This window comes from Dendrobates tinctorius, unplaced genomic scaffold, assembly GCF_039654945.1.
Source record: "Dendrobates tinctorius isolate UK_male_01 unplaced genomic scaffold, ASM3965494v1 ptg000032l, whole genome shotgun sequence".
In the NCBI taxonomy this organism is placed as follows: Eukaryota; Metazoa; Chordata; class Amphibia; order Anura; family Dendrobatidae; genus Dendrobates; species Dendrobates tinctorius.
The window spans coordinates 10,906,706-10,924,361 of NW_027361700.1; the positions used below are offsets into that span (position 1 = coordinate 10,906,706).

At 45.4% G+C, this 17,656-nt stretch overlaps 1 protein-coding gene across 7 annotated transcripts in view; it reads right to left on the reverse strand.

Moving 5' to 3' along the window:
* LOC141086401 (embryonic polyadenylate-binding protein) overlaps positions 1-17,656 on the reverse strand; it is a 243,232-nt gene that overhangs the window by 88,168 nt on the left and 137,408 nt on the right. For all 7 annotated transcript variants that reach the window (XM_073572389.1, XM_073572388.1, XM_073572392.1 and 4 more), the window contains exons 6-7: positions 15,034-15,128; positions 13,891-14,028 (exon numbers count right to left, since the gene is read on the reverse strand). In XM_073572389.1, the coding sequence (XP_073428490.1) occupies positions 13,891-14,028; positions 15,034-15,128 (233 nt within the window). The remainder of the gene's footprint in view (positions 1-13,890; positions 14,029-15,033; positions 15,129-17,656) is intronic.

A 17,656-nucleotide genomic window follows, 5' to 3' on the forward strand; every position in this document is an offset into this window, starting at 1 on the left:
TTTTTGTGACAAGATCGCTGCCCTGCGATCTGACTCATAGTAACGCCACTTCTCCTCTGATCTCACACTGACAGATGATCAGAGGTGAAGCAGCGTTACTATGTGACAAGATCGCTGCCTGGCACATAATAAAACGCGACTTCTACTCTGATCTCACAATGACAGATGATCAGAGGAGAAGCAGGGTTACTGTGTGACAAGATCGCTGCCTGGCACAGCTGTGCCAGGCAGCGATCAGCTGTGCCAGGCAGCGATCTAGTCACACAGTAACGCTGCTTCACCTCTGATCATCTGTCAGTGTGAGATCAGAGGAGAAGCCGCGTTACAATGAGTGAGATCACCGGGAAACAAGCAGCTTTCCCAGCGATCGCTCCCATTGGCTGCTGTGACGCTGACGTCATCAGGACCTGAACCAATCAGGTCTCGATGACGTCGGGGGTCCCAGCATGCATTGTGCACCGGGATCCCCGCGTTATAAGGTATGTGGGGGTCCCGGGGGGCACAAAACCGCCGACAGATAAACGTCGGCGCTGCACAAAGCCCAGCAAGCGCCAACGTTTATCTACAGTGGGCGGTCGGGAAGCAGTTAAAAATTATTGGTAACATGACAGCAATGCAGTAAATCCACTCCCGGGCGTGAAAATAAAAAAAATCATATTTTTTCCTCAAAAATGATATTTTTGCCACCAATTTTTTATTTTCCTAAGGGCAACAGGAGAAATTGGACCCCAAAAGTTGTTTTGCAATTTGTCCTGAGTAGGCTGATACCCCATATGTGGGGGTAAAACACTGGGCACATGGCAGAGCTTGGAAGGGAAGGAGCACCATTTGACTTTTTCAACGCAGAATTGGCTGGAATTGAGATCAGATGCCATGTTGCGTTTGGAGAGCACCTGATGTGCCCAAACAGTGGAAACCCCCCAATTCTAACTCCAACCCTAACCCTAATCCCAGCCCTAACCCTAAACCGAACCCTAGCCCTAACCCTAATGCGAAAATGGAAATAAATACATTTTTTTAATTTTATTATTTTTCCCTTAGTAAGGGGGTGATAACGGGGGGTTTGATTTACTATTTATGGCGGGTTTTTATATTTGGCAGCTGTCACACGCTAAAAGACGCTTTTTATTGTAAAAATAGTTTATGCATCACCACATATTGAGAGCTATAATTTTTCCATATTTTGACCCACTGAGTCATGTGAGGTCTTATTTTTTGCGGGACGAGTTGACGTTTTTATTGGTGTCATTTTCGGGCACGTGACATCTTTTGATCGCTTTTTATTCCGATTTATGGGACGCAGAATGAACAAAAACCAGCATTTCATGAATTTCTTTTGGGGGGTGCGTTTACACCGTTCTGCGTGCGGTAAAATTGATAAAGCGGTTTTATTCTTCGAGTCAATACGGTTACAGCGATACCTCATTTATGTCTTTTTTATGTTTTAGCGCTTTTATACAATGAAAACAATTTTATATAAAAAAATATATTTTTGCATCGCTTTATTCTGCGAGCTATAACTTTTTTATTTTTTCGCTGATGACGCTGTGTGGCGGCTCGTTTTTTGCGGGACAAGATGACGTTTTCAGAGGTACCATGGATATTTATATGCGTCTTTTTGATCGTGCATTGTTGCACTTTTTATTCGGCAGTATGATATTAAATTATTTTTTGCTTCGTTTTTTATTTTTATTTTTTAAGGGGTTTGCTAAAGTTTGTTAACTAATGGGACAGTTTTATAAGGCGGGTCGTTACGGACGCGGCGATACCAAATATGTGTACTTTTATTGTCTTTTTTTATTTCCAAAAAATGAATTTATTAGGGAATATTTTTTTTTTTACATTTATTTAGCGATTTTTTTTAAATTATTTTTACACTTTTTTTTTTTTTTTTTTTTTTTTTAACTTTATTAGGTTGTCCCAGGGGGGACATCACTGTCCTATGACAGATCGCTGATCTGTCACATCACAGATCACTGTGACAGATCAGCGATCTGTCACAGGCATAGACGCAGACTTCCTCATGCCTGCGCTTTGCAGGCACTGAGGAAGCCAGCTCCCTGCAGGCCCCTGAAGGTCCCCGTCGCCATCTTGGATTCGGGGGCCTGCAGGGATGGAGCCTCCCGCAGCAGCGCTGCACATTGCGCTGCTGTGGGGGGCTCAGGGAAGCACGGAGGAAGCCCCCTCCCTGCCGATGCTTCCCTTTAACCCCCGGTACACCGCGATCGTGTTTGAGCGCGGTGTGCAAGGGGTCAACGTGTCGGGGGCGGTCCGTGACCGCCCCTGACACATTGTGCCGGGTGTCAGCTGTGATAATCAGCTGACACCCGGCCGCGATCAGCGGCGCTCACCACGTGGGTGCAGCTGATCGCTATGACGTAATATTCCGTCCATGGGACTTAGGTCCCAGGTCACATGGATGGAATATTACGTCCATTGTAGGAAAGGGGTTAAATTTAAATTCACCATAGTCACCGAACACCTAATCCTCAATGCCCATGTCCCCTGTAAACAATAAAAAAACAAAATACTCTATGCGCCATAGTCCATGTAAATTTAGAGTGTCTCACGGCGATCTCAGTTGCAGAACGGTAGGTAGATGTGACTGCTCTAACCGGCCGCTTGCTACAGACTGACAGGAGTCATCATTCCCGCAGTGTATAGAGCTGAGCTGCCATGAGGCTGACGACCTGCGGTACGCTTTTTATCGCGGACCACAGTTGCAGGGTCACGCAGACATCCGACTGTGTGACCGACAGTAACGATCTTACCGCTGATCAGAACCTCCGGAGTTTCTCAAGCTGTCACACAGATGAAGCGTGGGAAACTCCATAGGAAGCCCACAAAAACTCAGCAAATCCGCAAACATTTTTCTACCTACATTTTTTGATGCGTATTTGACTCAATTGAAGTCAATGGGTGAAAAACACAAAATCAGCACAAAGACTTGACATTATGCAGAATAAAACGTACTGCAAATACTCAAAGGAAAATTACTAATCACATTCACAGCACTTCAGGATTCTCATTGAATTAGCTGGCAGAAGGCTTCCCTAGCATTTTTAGCCCACAGTATAAGGTTGCTGTCATGGGTTCAGAAAAAAAACACATTTCCGGTAAGTAATAAGTGTTTTCCTGTCATCCATGATAGCACCAACAAGAGAAATACAGAGAATTAAATATATTAAGGAGGGACTAAAGCATGTAGAAACCCTCCCCAAAACGTGAGGTCAGAGGAGGAAGACAGATCTAGCCTACAGTGCTTAGAAGAGGTAGAAGAGGAAGAGCATGTTGCAGTCTTTCAGATCTGTTCGATGGATATGTCCTATCTTTCTGCCCAGGACATTGCCATTGATCTCGTAGAGTGGGCTTTTCAGATCTTTTTTTATTCGCTCCTCCTGCCCCCATATAGACTATCTTGATGGTTTCTCTTATCCACCTCGATAAGGTACCTTTCGAAACCCTTGATTCCTTCCTATTGCCCTAAAAGGAGACAAGTAGAGCCCTATCCTTCCTTCCAAAACTCCGTAGATGCTAAATACTGCAAAAGGCATCTTCTAACATCTAGGGTATGAATTTTTTCTTTACAATTTTTAGGGTCAGGACAGAAGAATGGCAAAACTACTTCTCGTTATCTATGAAATTTAGACATGACCTTAGGTAGAAAAGCCGGGTCTGGCATCAAAATTACACTATCATCCAGCACCAGGGAAAAGGGGAGGATCTGCTGATAAAGCCTGTATGTACTCACCCTACAAGCTGATGTAAAAGCTACCAGTAGTATAGTTTTTAGTGTGAATATTTATAGACCCTGAACTTAGAGGCTCAAAGGGTGGTTCTGTTAACGCATTGAACACTAAATTCAAATCCCAAGGAGGAGTTCTTGATATAGGGATAGGTCTGGATCTTATACACAATTTAATGAATCTATACACCCATTCGTTGCCTGAGAGGTTGCAGCTATACAGTGCCCCTAGGGCACAAAGTTGAACCTTTAGGGTAGTAATGAAATGGTCTCGATCTAACCCCATCTGAGGGAATTGAAGGATAGCTTTGAGAAGCACCCCCCACCGTAGCTCCTGTAAACTATAGGAATTTTTTTTCCAGATGCTACCATATGTTTTCTTGGTTATTGGCTTTCTACTACCGAATAAGGTGGAGACCAAATTAGAAGAGAACCCTTTACACTAATCTTGAAGGTGTGGGATTTCTGGAAGAATCTAGGGTTCGGTGATTGACATCTTCAGCCAGAACCACCAAGTTCTCGGGCCAGAAGGGGGCTATGAGAACCACCCTTGCTGCCTCCTCCCTGATCTTCCTTAGAACAGGCAGAATTAGACATATCGGAAGAAAAGCATAGGCAGGGCTGAATTCCCATTTGATCAAAAAGGCGTTTACCACCTGAGGGTCTTCCCTCAGATTCAATGAACAGAACAATCTAGTTTGCCGTTTTGCCTGGTTGCAAAAACCACCATGGTTACTTACCGGTAGCCGGTTTTTCCAGAACCCATGACAGCACCACCTGAGAGAGGGATCCGCCCCGCCAGGACAGGAACCTACTGAAATATAAGGGGCGGCACCTCTCCCCGCTTCAGTTGGTTACAGAGCATTTAGAGGACTTCCCGGTTAGTTACATGTTTATCCAACACCACATCACACAAACACACCCTGTTAACGTGCACACCCATACGGTGAAAAAGGGGGGGGATATACGGGTGCTGTCATGGGTTGCGGAAAAACCGGTTACCGGTAAGTAACCATTGTGGTTTTCCCTTCACCCATGACAGCACCACCTGAGAGATTTTTGGAGACTTCGAACACCTTAGGGAGGGACCACCGCTTGCAGCACCCTTCTACCAAAGGTTAAGTCAGCAGAGGAGGATATTTAATCTATAGTGTTTAAAAAAGGTTGAGGGTGAGGCCCAGGTAGCGGCCTTACAAATCTGTTCAATTGATACCTCTGCTTTTTCAGCCCAGGAGGTCACCACGGCTCTGGTGGAATGAGCCTTGATGCCGTTAGGAATCGGAACACCACTAGCTGAGTAGGCTATACTAATGGCCTCCCTAATCCATCTGGCAATAGTCCCTTTCGATACTCTGTAACCCTTCCTGGCACCCTGGAAGGCTACAAATAGGGACTGGGACCTCCTCCACTGGCTAGTTACTGATAAATACTCTAAGAGGGCTCTTTTAATGTCTAGATTATGGAATTTCTCCTCTCCTGGGTTTTTTGGATTGTCACAGAAGGAGGGGAGGACAATTTCCTGGCTTCGGTGAAAATCTGATACAACTTTCGATAAATAAGCAGGGTCTGTTTTTAGGACAACCCTGTCCTGGTACACCTGGGTATAAGGTGGGTTAACTGAGAGGGCCTGCAAGTCACTCACTCTACGTGCCGATGTAAGGGCCACTAAAATAATGATTTTTAGGGTAAGATATTTTACTGGTTGTTGTTGCTCTGGTTCAAATGGCTTCTTCGTGAGAGCTTCTAACACAAGGTTTAAATCCCAGGGAGCTATATTTTGGCAAAGGGATTGGTCTAGACCTCTGGCATGATTTAATGAATCTGGCTACCCATCTGTTTGCTGCTATATTGCAGTTATATAGAGCGGCTAGTGCTGAAACTTGTACTTTCAGTGTATTTACCGCTAGGCTTAGCTGTAGTCCTGCCTGTAAGAACTCTAAGATGGCCTTGATCTGGGGTTCTTGGTCTAACGGTGTTCCTAGGAACTGCAGAAACTTATTCCATGTCCTATCGTCTATATTAGTTGTTACTGGCTTTCTACTTTTCATCAGTGTAGCCGCCAACCCAGGGGAGAACCCTCTATTTTTTAAAAGTGACCTCTCAAATTCCAAGTCGTCAGATGGAACCCCCTTGACTTGTGTGTGGAATACCGGACCCTGAGCTAGCAGGTCTGGAATCTCTGGCAGCACCCATGGATCTGAGAGGGACATCATCTGTAGTAGTGAGAACCAGGGCCTTTTCGGCCAAAACAGGGCTATTAAGATCACTCTGGCCTGATCCTCTCATTTTCTTCACCACTGCTGGGATTAGAGCTACCGGAGGAAAGGCATAACCCAGTTTGAAATTCCACGGAATTTGCAATGCGTCCACTGCCCATGGGTCTTCTTTTGGGTTCAATGAACAGAATCTTTTTACCTGCCTGTTGCTTTTGTTGGCAAAGAGGTCTATTACTGGCTCTCCCCAGAGTTGTACTATCTTCTGGAACACCAAGTGATTTAGGGCCCATTCTCCCTGCCTCAATGTGTTGCAGCTTAGGAAATCGGCTTGTATGTTCCCCACCCCTCTGATGTGTAAGGCAATTAGAGAGTGTTGGTGTCGTTCTACTCTGCGAAAGATTTCGTTGGTTTCGCTCATTAGGGAGTGTGACCTTATCCCTCCCTGGTGGTTGATATAAGCCACTGTCACTTTGTTGTCCGACATGACCCGGACATTGCGGCCTTCTAGACTGGGGATGAATATCCTTAGGGCTTTGTTTACTGCCATTAATTCTCTTAGGTTGGAGGATGCGTTTTGTTCTTGGTGTCCCCAGGGCCCCTGGGCTGCCCGTCCCCTCAGGTGTGCTTCCCACCCCAAGGAACTTGCGTCCGTCAGAATCACATCGGATACTGGCCTGTGCCATAATGTACCTGCTACGAGGTTTGTTCTGTCTAGCCACCATCTGAGAGAGTTTTTGACTTTTAAGGAAAGTTCCAGCCTTCCTTCTAAACGCCCTTTTAGCAATTTCTGTGCTGATAGGATCTCTGGTTGCAGTTGATGGGTATGAAATTGTGCCCATCTGACCGCTGGAATACGGGCTGTCAGTGTGCCTAGTAAGGACATTGCCCCTCTCAGGGTCGTGTGAGGTTGGTCTATTGCTGCCAGGGTCATATTCCTCACCTTTTCCACCTTGGCCTCTGGTAAAAGACACTTTTGCTGTTCAGAGTCCAAGATGAATCCTAAAAACATTTGCCTTTTTGTAGCCTTGACTTTTTGACATTCACCATCCAGCCCAGTCTCTGTAGGGTATTTTTTACCCTTTCCACCTGTTCTGTGCAGTGACGTTCCGAGTTGCCCACAATTAGAAAATCGTCTAAGTAGGGTATTATAATTGTGTTGTGGATTCGGAGGAAGGCTGTCATCTCTGCTACTACCTTCGTGAACACCCCCCGGGGCTATGGATATGCCGAATGGAAGGGCTCTGAACTGAAAATGTCTGAGGTTGCCCTGGATGTAGAGAGCTACCCTTAAGTATTTTTGGTACTCTGGATGGATCGGGATGTGGTAATAGGCATCCTTTAAGTCGACTACGGCCATAAAACAATTGTGGTGTAACAGTTTTATGGCCGAAGTCACTGACTCCATTTTGAAGGTCTGGTTTCTATCCATTGGTTGAGGCCTCTGAGGTTTATAATCGTCCTGAATGAATGATCCGTTTTTTTTTTCATTAGGAAGAGGGGTGAGTAGAAACCCCTTCTTTCCTGTTCGCTAGGAACCTCGATCAGAACGTGTTTGTCCAGCAGACTTAGGATCTCTGCCTCTAGGGTCAACTGCTCTTCTAACCCTTTCCTGACGGGGGTCACCACAAACAATGCTCTCGGCCTTTGAAAAAAAAAAAAGGAAATTTTAGGCCTTTTTTTATGATGTTTAAAATCCAAGTGTTGGAAGATATATTTTCCCAGGCCTGATAAAAGAGCATCAGTCTCCCTCCTACAGGGATACTGGCGTCATTGTGGGGACTTCTTTGCGGATGAAGCGGCTCCCCCAAACATGAATCCAGACTTTTTCTTTTTGTCCTCCCATCTTTTTCGATCCCCCGGAGGACGGCCCCTATTGAATTTTCCCCTCCGAAAGGGCGGTCGTCTTAGATCTCCCGTAAATCTGGGGAAGCCCTTTTTCCTGTCCCCTGCTTTTTCCAGGATGTCGTCTAAATTTTTCCCAAAAAGAAATTGTCCATCACATGGAAGAGAGCATAATTTAGCTTTTGATTGTAGGTCTCCAGGACAGCCTTTAAGCCATAATGCACGCCTTACGGCGTTTAATAACCCCGCTGCCCTTGCCATCAATCTCATGGAATCGGCAGAGGTGTCTGCTAAAAAGGCGGCTGCTCCATGTAGAAGATACATTTCTCCCAAAAATTTTTCCCTTGACACCTTGGATGCGAGTTTTTCTTCTAGATGCTGTAACCAGATCATTAAGGAGCGGGCTGTGCAGGTGCCAGCTATTGCTGGTTTCAGTCCCCATGCCGCTGCTTCCCATGCATGTCTTCGGTAGGAGTCTGCTTTTTTATCTAGCGGATCTCTCAGCACTGCTGAGTCTTCTAGGGGCAGGGCCGACCTTTTGGATGATCTGGATACTGCTGCATCAATTTTTGGGACCTTGTCCCATATTTCCGTATCTTTAGGCTCAAAGGGATATCTCCTTTTTGAAGAGGAGGGAAGGTTACCTGATCTTTCAGGTTTCTTCGACTCTTTTTCAATGAGCGCCTGAATTTTCTCATTAACCGGAAAGGTGCACTTTTTCCTTTCCTGTAACCCCCCAAACATTACGTCTTCTAGGGACTTAGTTGCTTTCTCCTCCTGTAGGCCCATGGTTGTCCTAATGGCCTTAAGGAGAGCGTCTGTATCCTCTACCGGAAAACACGGCCTGCCCCCCGTATCACTATCCGAGGAGGAGGACCTGTGTTCGACCTGATATTCAGACGAGGAAGAGTCTGACGACGAAGTTGGGGAGTCTTTCCTACTTTTTTCTTTTTCTTTAATAATATTTTAAGTGAGCCTTCTACCTCGGACCTTATGACTGATCTGAGGTAGTTGCAAGGCTCGGTACCTCCTCCGCCATAGTCCGCTGGATACAGCTGGCGCAAAGGTCCTTTTGCCAATCTTTTGCTAGGGGGCTCTGGCATATAGCACACTCTCTATTATTCCTTTTGCGCCCTGCTTTTTTGCCTTTTCCCTAAGGAAAAAATAACACACAAGAAGGACCCTACTAATATTGGTCTAACATTCTCAAAGCTCACTCACCACCCACAAAGTCGGGTACCGGACTCTGAGGCTGTGTTGGAGCATGCGGTCTGCGCTCTCTTGACGTCGAGGAATCCCTCGATCTGTGGCTCGGGCGGCTGCTGCTCTTGCCGCTTGAACGGCTCCCATGTTTACGTGCAAAGGTCTGCGACGGGGGCAGGGACGGTGGAGACGGTGAACACTCCTGCTGTGACCCTATTGTAACACCTGGCTGTCCTGCTCCTTGCCCTCCTTTTTGTAGGTGTATCCGGTGAGTGGTCGGTACCCCTCCCCCCTGCGACTGCCGACCGCTCTTCTTACTGCTGCCGGCGCCGCACCAGGCGCCATGTTGCCGTCGCGTGTGTGACGTCAGCCGGCGCACTCCCAGGGTGCATCGCGCCGCTAACGTCAGACGCCGGAAGCCACCCCAGCTTCCCCCGTCGTCCCAGGGAGAAGGATTGGGCGCGCGCAGGGGGAGGGAGACACGGAGGAGAGCCCCGCTGCTGAGGCCGCCATACCGCACCGGCACAAACCCGGGGCCTGCAGGAGGAACCCCGGGGACTGCGCTTCCAGGCCACCGACGGCCGGCACTGCAGGTAAGCTGACCTGCTCTTCCTGCGCCGGGATGGCCCTGCGTCCATTTTCCATGACAGGCACCGCCCGCTGTCAGACTGGGATCCCGTTCCAGGACAGGAACCCAACTGAAGCGGGGGAGAGGTGCCGCCCCTTATATTTCAGTAGGTTCCTGTCCTGGCGGGGCGGATCCCTCTCTCAGGTCGTGCTGTCACAGGTGAAGGGAAAAGATCTATTTCCGGACCACCCCTCATGGCCACAATCCGGTCGCAGCAGTTTGCGGCTCAGGAAACCTGCTTTGATATTGTCCATCGCACTCATAAGACGGGCCAACAATGACAGGAAGTTTGCTTCTGCCAGCTTAAATATCTGCTTTGTGATTATCAGGACTCTGGAGTGATTACCCTCCTGGTGGTTTATGTATGCGACCGTGACATGGTTGTCAGAGAGCAGTCTCACGTGGTGGCCCTGCAGGAGGGGCAGTAATCTGCTCAGTGCGTTTTCCCCTGCAAGAAGTTTCCACATGTTTGAGATACCCATCTTCTCTTCTTTTGTCCATGCACCTAAGGGTACCGTTACACTTAGCGATGCACCAGCGATCCCGACCACGATAGGACGCGGTCAGGATCGCTGGTGCATCGCTAAGTGGTCGCTAGTGAGCTGCCTAACAGGCAGATCTCACCAGCGACCTAGCAGCGGTCGGGTGTCGCTACTTACCTGTCAGATGAGGCGATCCTAACGTGCTCCCGCCCGTGTCCACACGTCGCTCGTCACCACAGCAGGAAGTGGCCGACGAGAACCGGCCCAGGACGCTCTCGCGCGATCAGCGATAATCAGCGGGGGAGCCGGTCGGAGGTGTCACACACAGAGATATCGCTAGCAATATCGCAGCTGCGTCACAAAACAAGTGACGTTATAGCGATATCGCTTAGTGTAACGGGCTCTTTAGATTAGATGACTGTCCAAATTAGCCCCCCCAAACCCTGGGTCTGTCATCTGTGGTAACTTCCCTGGTGATGTTGGATACAAAGGCACACCCACTCTCTAGGACTAACTATCCTCAACCACCAATTGAGAGAATGGATTACTCCTCTGGGAAGTGTTAAATTGCCTTCTAGATGTCCTTGTAAGGCAATCTAGTTTTCTAGAATATTCCACTGTAAATCTTGTGTGTGGATCTGGGCACAATTAACTGCTGAGATACAGGAGGTTAGGGAGCCTAGAACGGACATCACTTTCCTGAGTCATTAGATTTAGCATTGCCACAGAGATCAGACTTTTTTGTTTTGTTTTTTTCTTACACTTTTTTTTGCTTTGGAAATTGGCACTCCTAACGGTCTGAGTCCAGCATGGGACCCTAAAAAGATTTGTGTCTTTTTGGCTCTAATCTTGATTTTTCTACATTCAAACACCATCCTAAGCTTGTTAAGGTGCCGCATACTTCCTCCACTTGTCTCTGACAATGATTGAATGAGTTTCTTACTCAGTTTCCTACTGGATTTTGGCTGTTGCAGCTGAAAAAAGGAAATCGGTAAACCAGGGCAAGAGTCCTGGGGAGATCATTTGCATATTCCCAGTGCCTTCTGGGATAAGTGAAGAGTCTCTGCGAGCTCAAGGATCACTGGATTTTGGCCGTTGCAGCTGAAAAGAGGAAATCGGTAAACCAGGGGAAGAGTCCTGGGGAGATCATTTGCATATTCCCAGTGCCTTCTGGGATAAGTGAAGAGTCTCTGCGAGCTCAAGGATCACTGGATTTTGGCCATTGCAGCTGAAAAGAGGAAATCGGTAAACCAGGGGAAGAGTCCTGAGGATTTCAGAAAGGCAGATTTTAAGATATAAATAAACTGGAGCAGTGGGCAGCAACTAACAGAATGGTTTTTAACAAGGAAAAATGCAAAGTACTACATCTGGGCAATAAAAATGAAAAAAGCATATACAGAATGGGAGGAATAGAGTTAAGCAACAGCACATGTGAAAAAGACTTAGGAATTCTAATAGATCACAGGATGCAGCAGCAAAAAGGCAAATGCAATTCTAGGATGTATTAACAGAAGCATACAGTCTAGATCACGTGAAGTCATTATTGCCCTCTACTCCTCTTTGGTCAGACCTCATCTGGAATACTGTGTCCAGTTTTGGGTGCCGCATTTTAAAAAAGACATCAACAAACTGGAGCAAGTTCAGAAAAGAGCGACCAGAATGGTGACCGGTCTGCAAACCCTGTCTTATGAGGAAAGGTTGCAGGATTTGGGAATGTTTAGCTTGCAAAAGAGAAGACTGAGAGGAGACTTAATAACTGTCTACAAATATCTCAAGGGCTGTCACATTACAGAAGGATCATCTTTATTCTCATTTGCACAAGGAAAGACTAGAAGCAATGGGATGAAACTGAATGGGAGGAGACACATTAGATATTAGAAAAAACTTTTTGATAGTTAGAGTGATCACTGAGTGGAACAGGCTGCCACGAGAAGTGGTGAGTTCTCCTTCATTAGAAGTCTTCAAATAAAGTCCGTGGAGCCTCATTTAAGAGTCTCAAACACGGGACTAGCCAAATCTTCCTCCAGGGAAGGACCCAGCCAAGGGGTGACTCCTTTCGGAAACCACCATTACCACCATATTAAGTGGCCCTTTAAGTCAATATCCAGCTCTTTACGAGTTTACAGATATGACAAGGGAAATACCAAGGCCAGGTATCCATCCACAGACAGCCTTTGCCGGCTGCAGCAGTGTTTTCTTTGACTGGTCTCCCTGAGGTCAGTGATTGTTTCGTGATGATGGTCTACTAGGCATTGCTCCCACCTAGTCAGAATCCTACTCCACACTGATGAGGGGCAACACCCCAAAACAGCTGTCTGTGGATGGATACCTGGCCTTGGTATTTCCCTTGTCATTTATGTAAACTCGTAAAGAGCTGGATATTGACTTTAAGGGCCACTTAATATGGTGGTAATGGTGGTTTCCGAAAGGAGCCACCCCTTGGCTGGGTCCTTCCCTGGAGGAAGATCTGGCTAGTCCCATGTTTGAGACTCTTAAATGAGGCTCCACGGCCTTTATTTGCATATTCGTATTTCCCAGGGAGAATTGCACCTAGGATTTCACTGATTGAGCGCCTTTGCCGCCTGCCGCAGTGTTTTCTTTGACTGGTCTCCCTGAGGTCAGTGATTGTTTTGTGATATTAGAAGTCTTCAAGCAGATGCTGAACAGACATCTGTCTGGGATGATTTAGCGAATCCTGCTTTGAGCAGGGGGTTGGACCAGACGGCCCAGGAGGTCCCTTCCAACTCTACGATTCTATGATTCGTAGAGTTGTCGTCTAAAAAGGGAATAATCAGTTTGTTTTTCCTTGGAGTTAAGCCATAACTTCCAATGTTAACTTTGTAAACACCCAAGGTGCCACTGCCAGAACAAATGGAAGGGCCTTGCATTAAAAATGCCTCCTGTCTCCCCCTATTGTTACCGTCACCCTGAGAAATCTCTGGAATTTCACATGTATTGGTACGTGGTAATAGGCATCCCATAGGTCTATTACGGCTATATAACAACCAGGGAAGAGCAGCTTTACGGCTGATTATATTGACTCCATCTTGAACGTGTGGATCTTTAGGAATTTAAGTTTTTCAGGTTAATTATCATCCTGTATGAGCACTCCCCACTTTTTATTTATGAGAAAAAGTGGGGAGTAGAACCCTTTCCCCCTCTCCATGGTGGTACACATGAACCCCTGCCTGGAAATCTTCCCTTAAATTAAATCTGCTGGCATGCTCCTACATCTTCCAGAACCCGCCCCTGAATGAATTTAAGTACAACCCCGGGTGAAAGGTCCCAGCGCCCTGTGACTGCGGGCCACCAAACAGTGAAGGTGACAGAGGCACACACTGTCAGACAGACGAAAGCCCTTCGGGCCCCCGCAGCACTTACAAACCCCTGGCGCCGGTCGAATCAGAGACCGTGCCTTGCCCGATACTGACCAGCCCAGGTCTGGAAAAACTTCTGTCTTCTCTTCTATCTTCAACCGCTATCCAAGAATGCTCCATCAAAGACATCTGTCCTTGAGGGTGCGGATCCCCTTTCTCGTTGGTGCGGTCACAGGTGACAAAAATAACTGCAAATCCAGCACATGCAGTGTGCAAACGTGTGTGCGCAACTGCAACTTTCCATCTACATGTTTTCAATCTATCTCTACCCTCCTCGAGAGCACGTGCTGGGTTTGACAATTTTTCATTGCTAAACTACCAGAGGACCACAGCAGGTTATAACACATAACACTCATAATAGAATACTATTTTATTAGAAGGTAAAGACCTTTATTACCTGATATCTACTGATTCGCTCCTGTTTGATCTGCTCAAACCTGCGTTTCAGTTCACTCTGACGTTCTATCCTCTTCTGAGCTCGTCCAACATAAAGCAAGCGTCCATTTATTTCTTTGCCATTCATTTCTGTAACTGCCTGAAGTGAATAATGAGCATCATATTAACAGAAAAATGCTTTGTACACGAAGATGATATTAAAATCAAAATTATATATGAAGACCAATTAATCATCACTGACCACAAGCACATTAAGATTTGCCTTCATTAAAGTCACACAGTTTTATTTATTTTTTTAAAAAAGGTTTTAAAAAATTCTAATTGACAAGAAAACAGGTTCCTTCTCACCTTCATATGAAGGGATTGGTGGCAAGGGCTTAATATGCTTCATTTCCCATTGCAGATAAAGATTTGGGGACAGGAAGTCACTTCAAATTTTGCTCATAAGAAAGGCTTTTAAAACAAATGCACCCATGAGATAATCCAAAAACTGCTGCAGAAATTGTGGATTTGCTACAAAACTATTAAAATGTACAGCAGTGTTCAATTTATGCTAGAAGTTTTCTTTTGCATCTCATGGAAGAGAATCCTTAACATACATGTTTTTATTCTGTAGAAAACTGAGGCTGTATGCACACGCTGCGGATTAGGTGCGGATTCATCCGCGCGGATTTTGTAAAATCCGCAGGTGAAACCGCAGGTCAAAAGACCTGCGGTTTTACCTGCGGATTGCTCTGCGGTTTTGCCCTGCGGTTTTTCATCTCCTCAATGGAGGAGATGGCAAACTGCAGCGGAATCCGCAGAAAGAATTGACATGTCAATTCTTTCTGCGGATTGAAAACCGCAGATAATCCGCGCGGAAAATTCCGCACCGTCTGCATTGCGGTTTTTGATTCCCATAGGGAATCATGGTACTGTACACCGCAGCAAAAACTGCTGCGGGTTCGCAGCGGCCAAAAACCGCTGCGGAACCGCAGCAAAATCCGCAGCGTGTGCACACAGCCTAATGTGACCAATTACTGCACGGAAAACTGCATGCATTTCAACATATTCAAAATTAGTTAAACTTTACATATCAATAAATGTTATTAATTCAGTTAGCAGGGAACACTGTCCACTCGTGGCAGGATACAAGAACACCTACTTTCTGTGCTTCATCATGATTTCCAAAATTAACAAAACCAAATCCACGTGAGCGGCCGCTCTCATCCATCATTACTTTTACGCTTAAAGTGTTTCCTAAAGAAGAAAACTACATGTTTTTTATGTATATTCAGTCATCATCTTTCATGGAAATGTACATTTTAAAAAGAGGAATGAGAACAAAAAACAAAAGGTTATCAAAGCATGACCGCAAGAGAGGCAGAGCGCCGGCACATACAGCAGCACTACAGTCTGCACAGGAAGCACCTTGCATTGGGTTATTGAAAGGTTTCTGGAAAGCTAAAATTCTTGACAAGTAACTGGGTTCTCTGAAGAGGAGTTTGAAGTTACCTTTAAAGTCCTTCAAAAGTGCAGCATGACCAAAAAACTCCAGATGAGGGGAGAAGAAAAAGAGAAGCATCACTGAAGATACTGAGGCCGATTAAAAAAAACACCTTTGGTCTATAAATCTGAACGGCATAGAATAAACCTATAGTAATGTATGTACAGTACATGTCCCTCCTGATGAATTAGTGCTCGACTCAAAGTGCCCCTGAAATTACCACTCCGAGAAATGGACTGAGTGTACGCACTAGGTGTATAATTTTAAGTGGATACAGGAAAGATATATATCTTTGTACCGTGTTTGCCAGTAGATAGAAAAATATTCAGAATTGAGAGTCCTCAGTGGTTGATACCTTTTCATGGCTAACTGAAAAGATGGTAACACATTGCAAGCTGTGCTGTGCATAAATGTGATTCTTCAGATGTTGTATTAGTCTATGCCTGATGAAGAGACCTGAGTAGTCTCGAAAGCTTGCAATTTGTTACCTTTTAATGGCTAACTGAAAAGATGGTATCAACCACTGAGGACTCTCAATTCTAAATATTCTTCTAATGTAAAGTGGAGACATCACATTACAGGCAGATCAAAGTATGGTGGATGGAAATTAAAGGGCATCAGGCTGGTATACAAGCTGTGGTGCTGGCTGAGTGGATGATTTACATAAAGTCATAAAGGAGACAGATTATCACATTTTACAATGTAATCTCCTTTTGACAGATATGTTGTAAATTTTATAGTGCATTAGTGATTCACAGCTTAGTAAAAAAGCTTTTTTTGAGCGGTGAAAATGGGTGAAAAGTAACTCAGCTGTCAACATACAGCTGTAAGAAGTAAGGTCTGTGAAGCGCTGTGGTATTAATGGCACAATATAAGAGTAAAATAAGAGGTAATAATGACAAATGTAAAATAATTTAAAGTTGGCAGATTGAGATTCCAGGAGAAAAGGTAGAGAAGGGAGATTAAGACAATTATATAGGACACGTTAATGCTCATGTATAATGTGGGCTCTTTAGACAGGTTGAAGTAAGAATCGGGATGAAGGAGGGAACTCATCAGTTGGTGTCCCTGCTCCATTCTGTTGTCTAACAGGTCTGTTACCCATAACTCTGATATGGCCCACAAAACTATATGGAGAGGGGATTTTAGGAACTATGTTATACAGATTTGTGATAATTGTTAGCTCAGGGAGTTCAGATCTAAAGAAGGATAATGCCTAAGTTCGACGTGAGGAGAGTTCATGAACAACCCCATTTGCTTCTTAAATCCCACTGTTGGCAGAATCTTACTTACCATATCTACTATATAATCGTCTAATTCTGTCTGTCTGTAACGGAAATCCCGCGTCGCTGATTGGTCACGGCTGGCTGGCCACGACCAATCAGCGCCTCTTAAATCTTCATAGATAAACTACATACATTTTAGAATACCCGATGCTTTAAAATCGGGCCACCATCTAGTCTGTTTATAGTTACAAGCAATGAAGACATTCTTAAGGTTAGTGGGAATCTGGAGATCACAAATATTTACACTTAAGCAGTATTTTGAACCTTATTATTTTGCAGTCAGTATGGCTCAGCTTAACCCCTTCACCCGAGAGCTTTTTCGTTTTTCGCTCCCCTCGTTCCCACAGCCATAACTTTTTTATTTTTCCATCAATATGGCCATGTGAGGGCTTATTTTTTGCTGGACGAGTTGTACTTTTGAACAACAGCATCGGTTTTACCATGTCGTGTACTAGAAAACGGGAAAAAAATTCCAAGTGTGATGAAATTGCAAAAAAGTGCAATCCCACACTTGTTTTTTGTTTCGCTTTTTTTGCTAGGTTCACTAAATGCTAAAACCGACCTGCCATTGATTCTCCAGTTCATTGAGAGTTCATAGACACCAAACAAGTCTAGGTTCTTTTTTATCTAAGTAGTGAAAAAAAATTCCAACCTTTAAGGAAAAAAAAATATTGCGCCATTTTCCCCGATACCCGTAGCGTCTCCATTTTTCTTTAACGTTTGGTATGCTTCAATAGTCTCCATGGGAGACTAGAAGTTGCCATAGCCCGATCAGCTCTGCTACATAAATGCGATGATCAGATTGCCTCTATGTAGTAGAATTGTTGACTTGCTATGAGCGCTGGCCACTGGGTGGCGCTCACAGCAATCCAGCACTGACAACCATAGAGGTCTCCAGGAGACCACCGGTTGTCATGCTTACACACCGGTGACCCGCGATCACGTGATGCGGATCACCGGTGTGCGCATTTCCAGTGTGATTGCTGGAAGCGCTC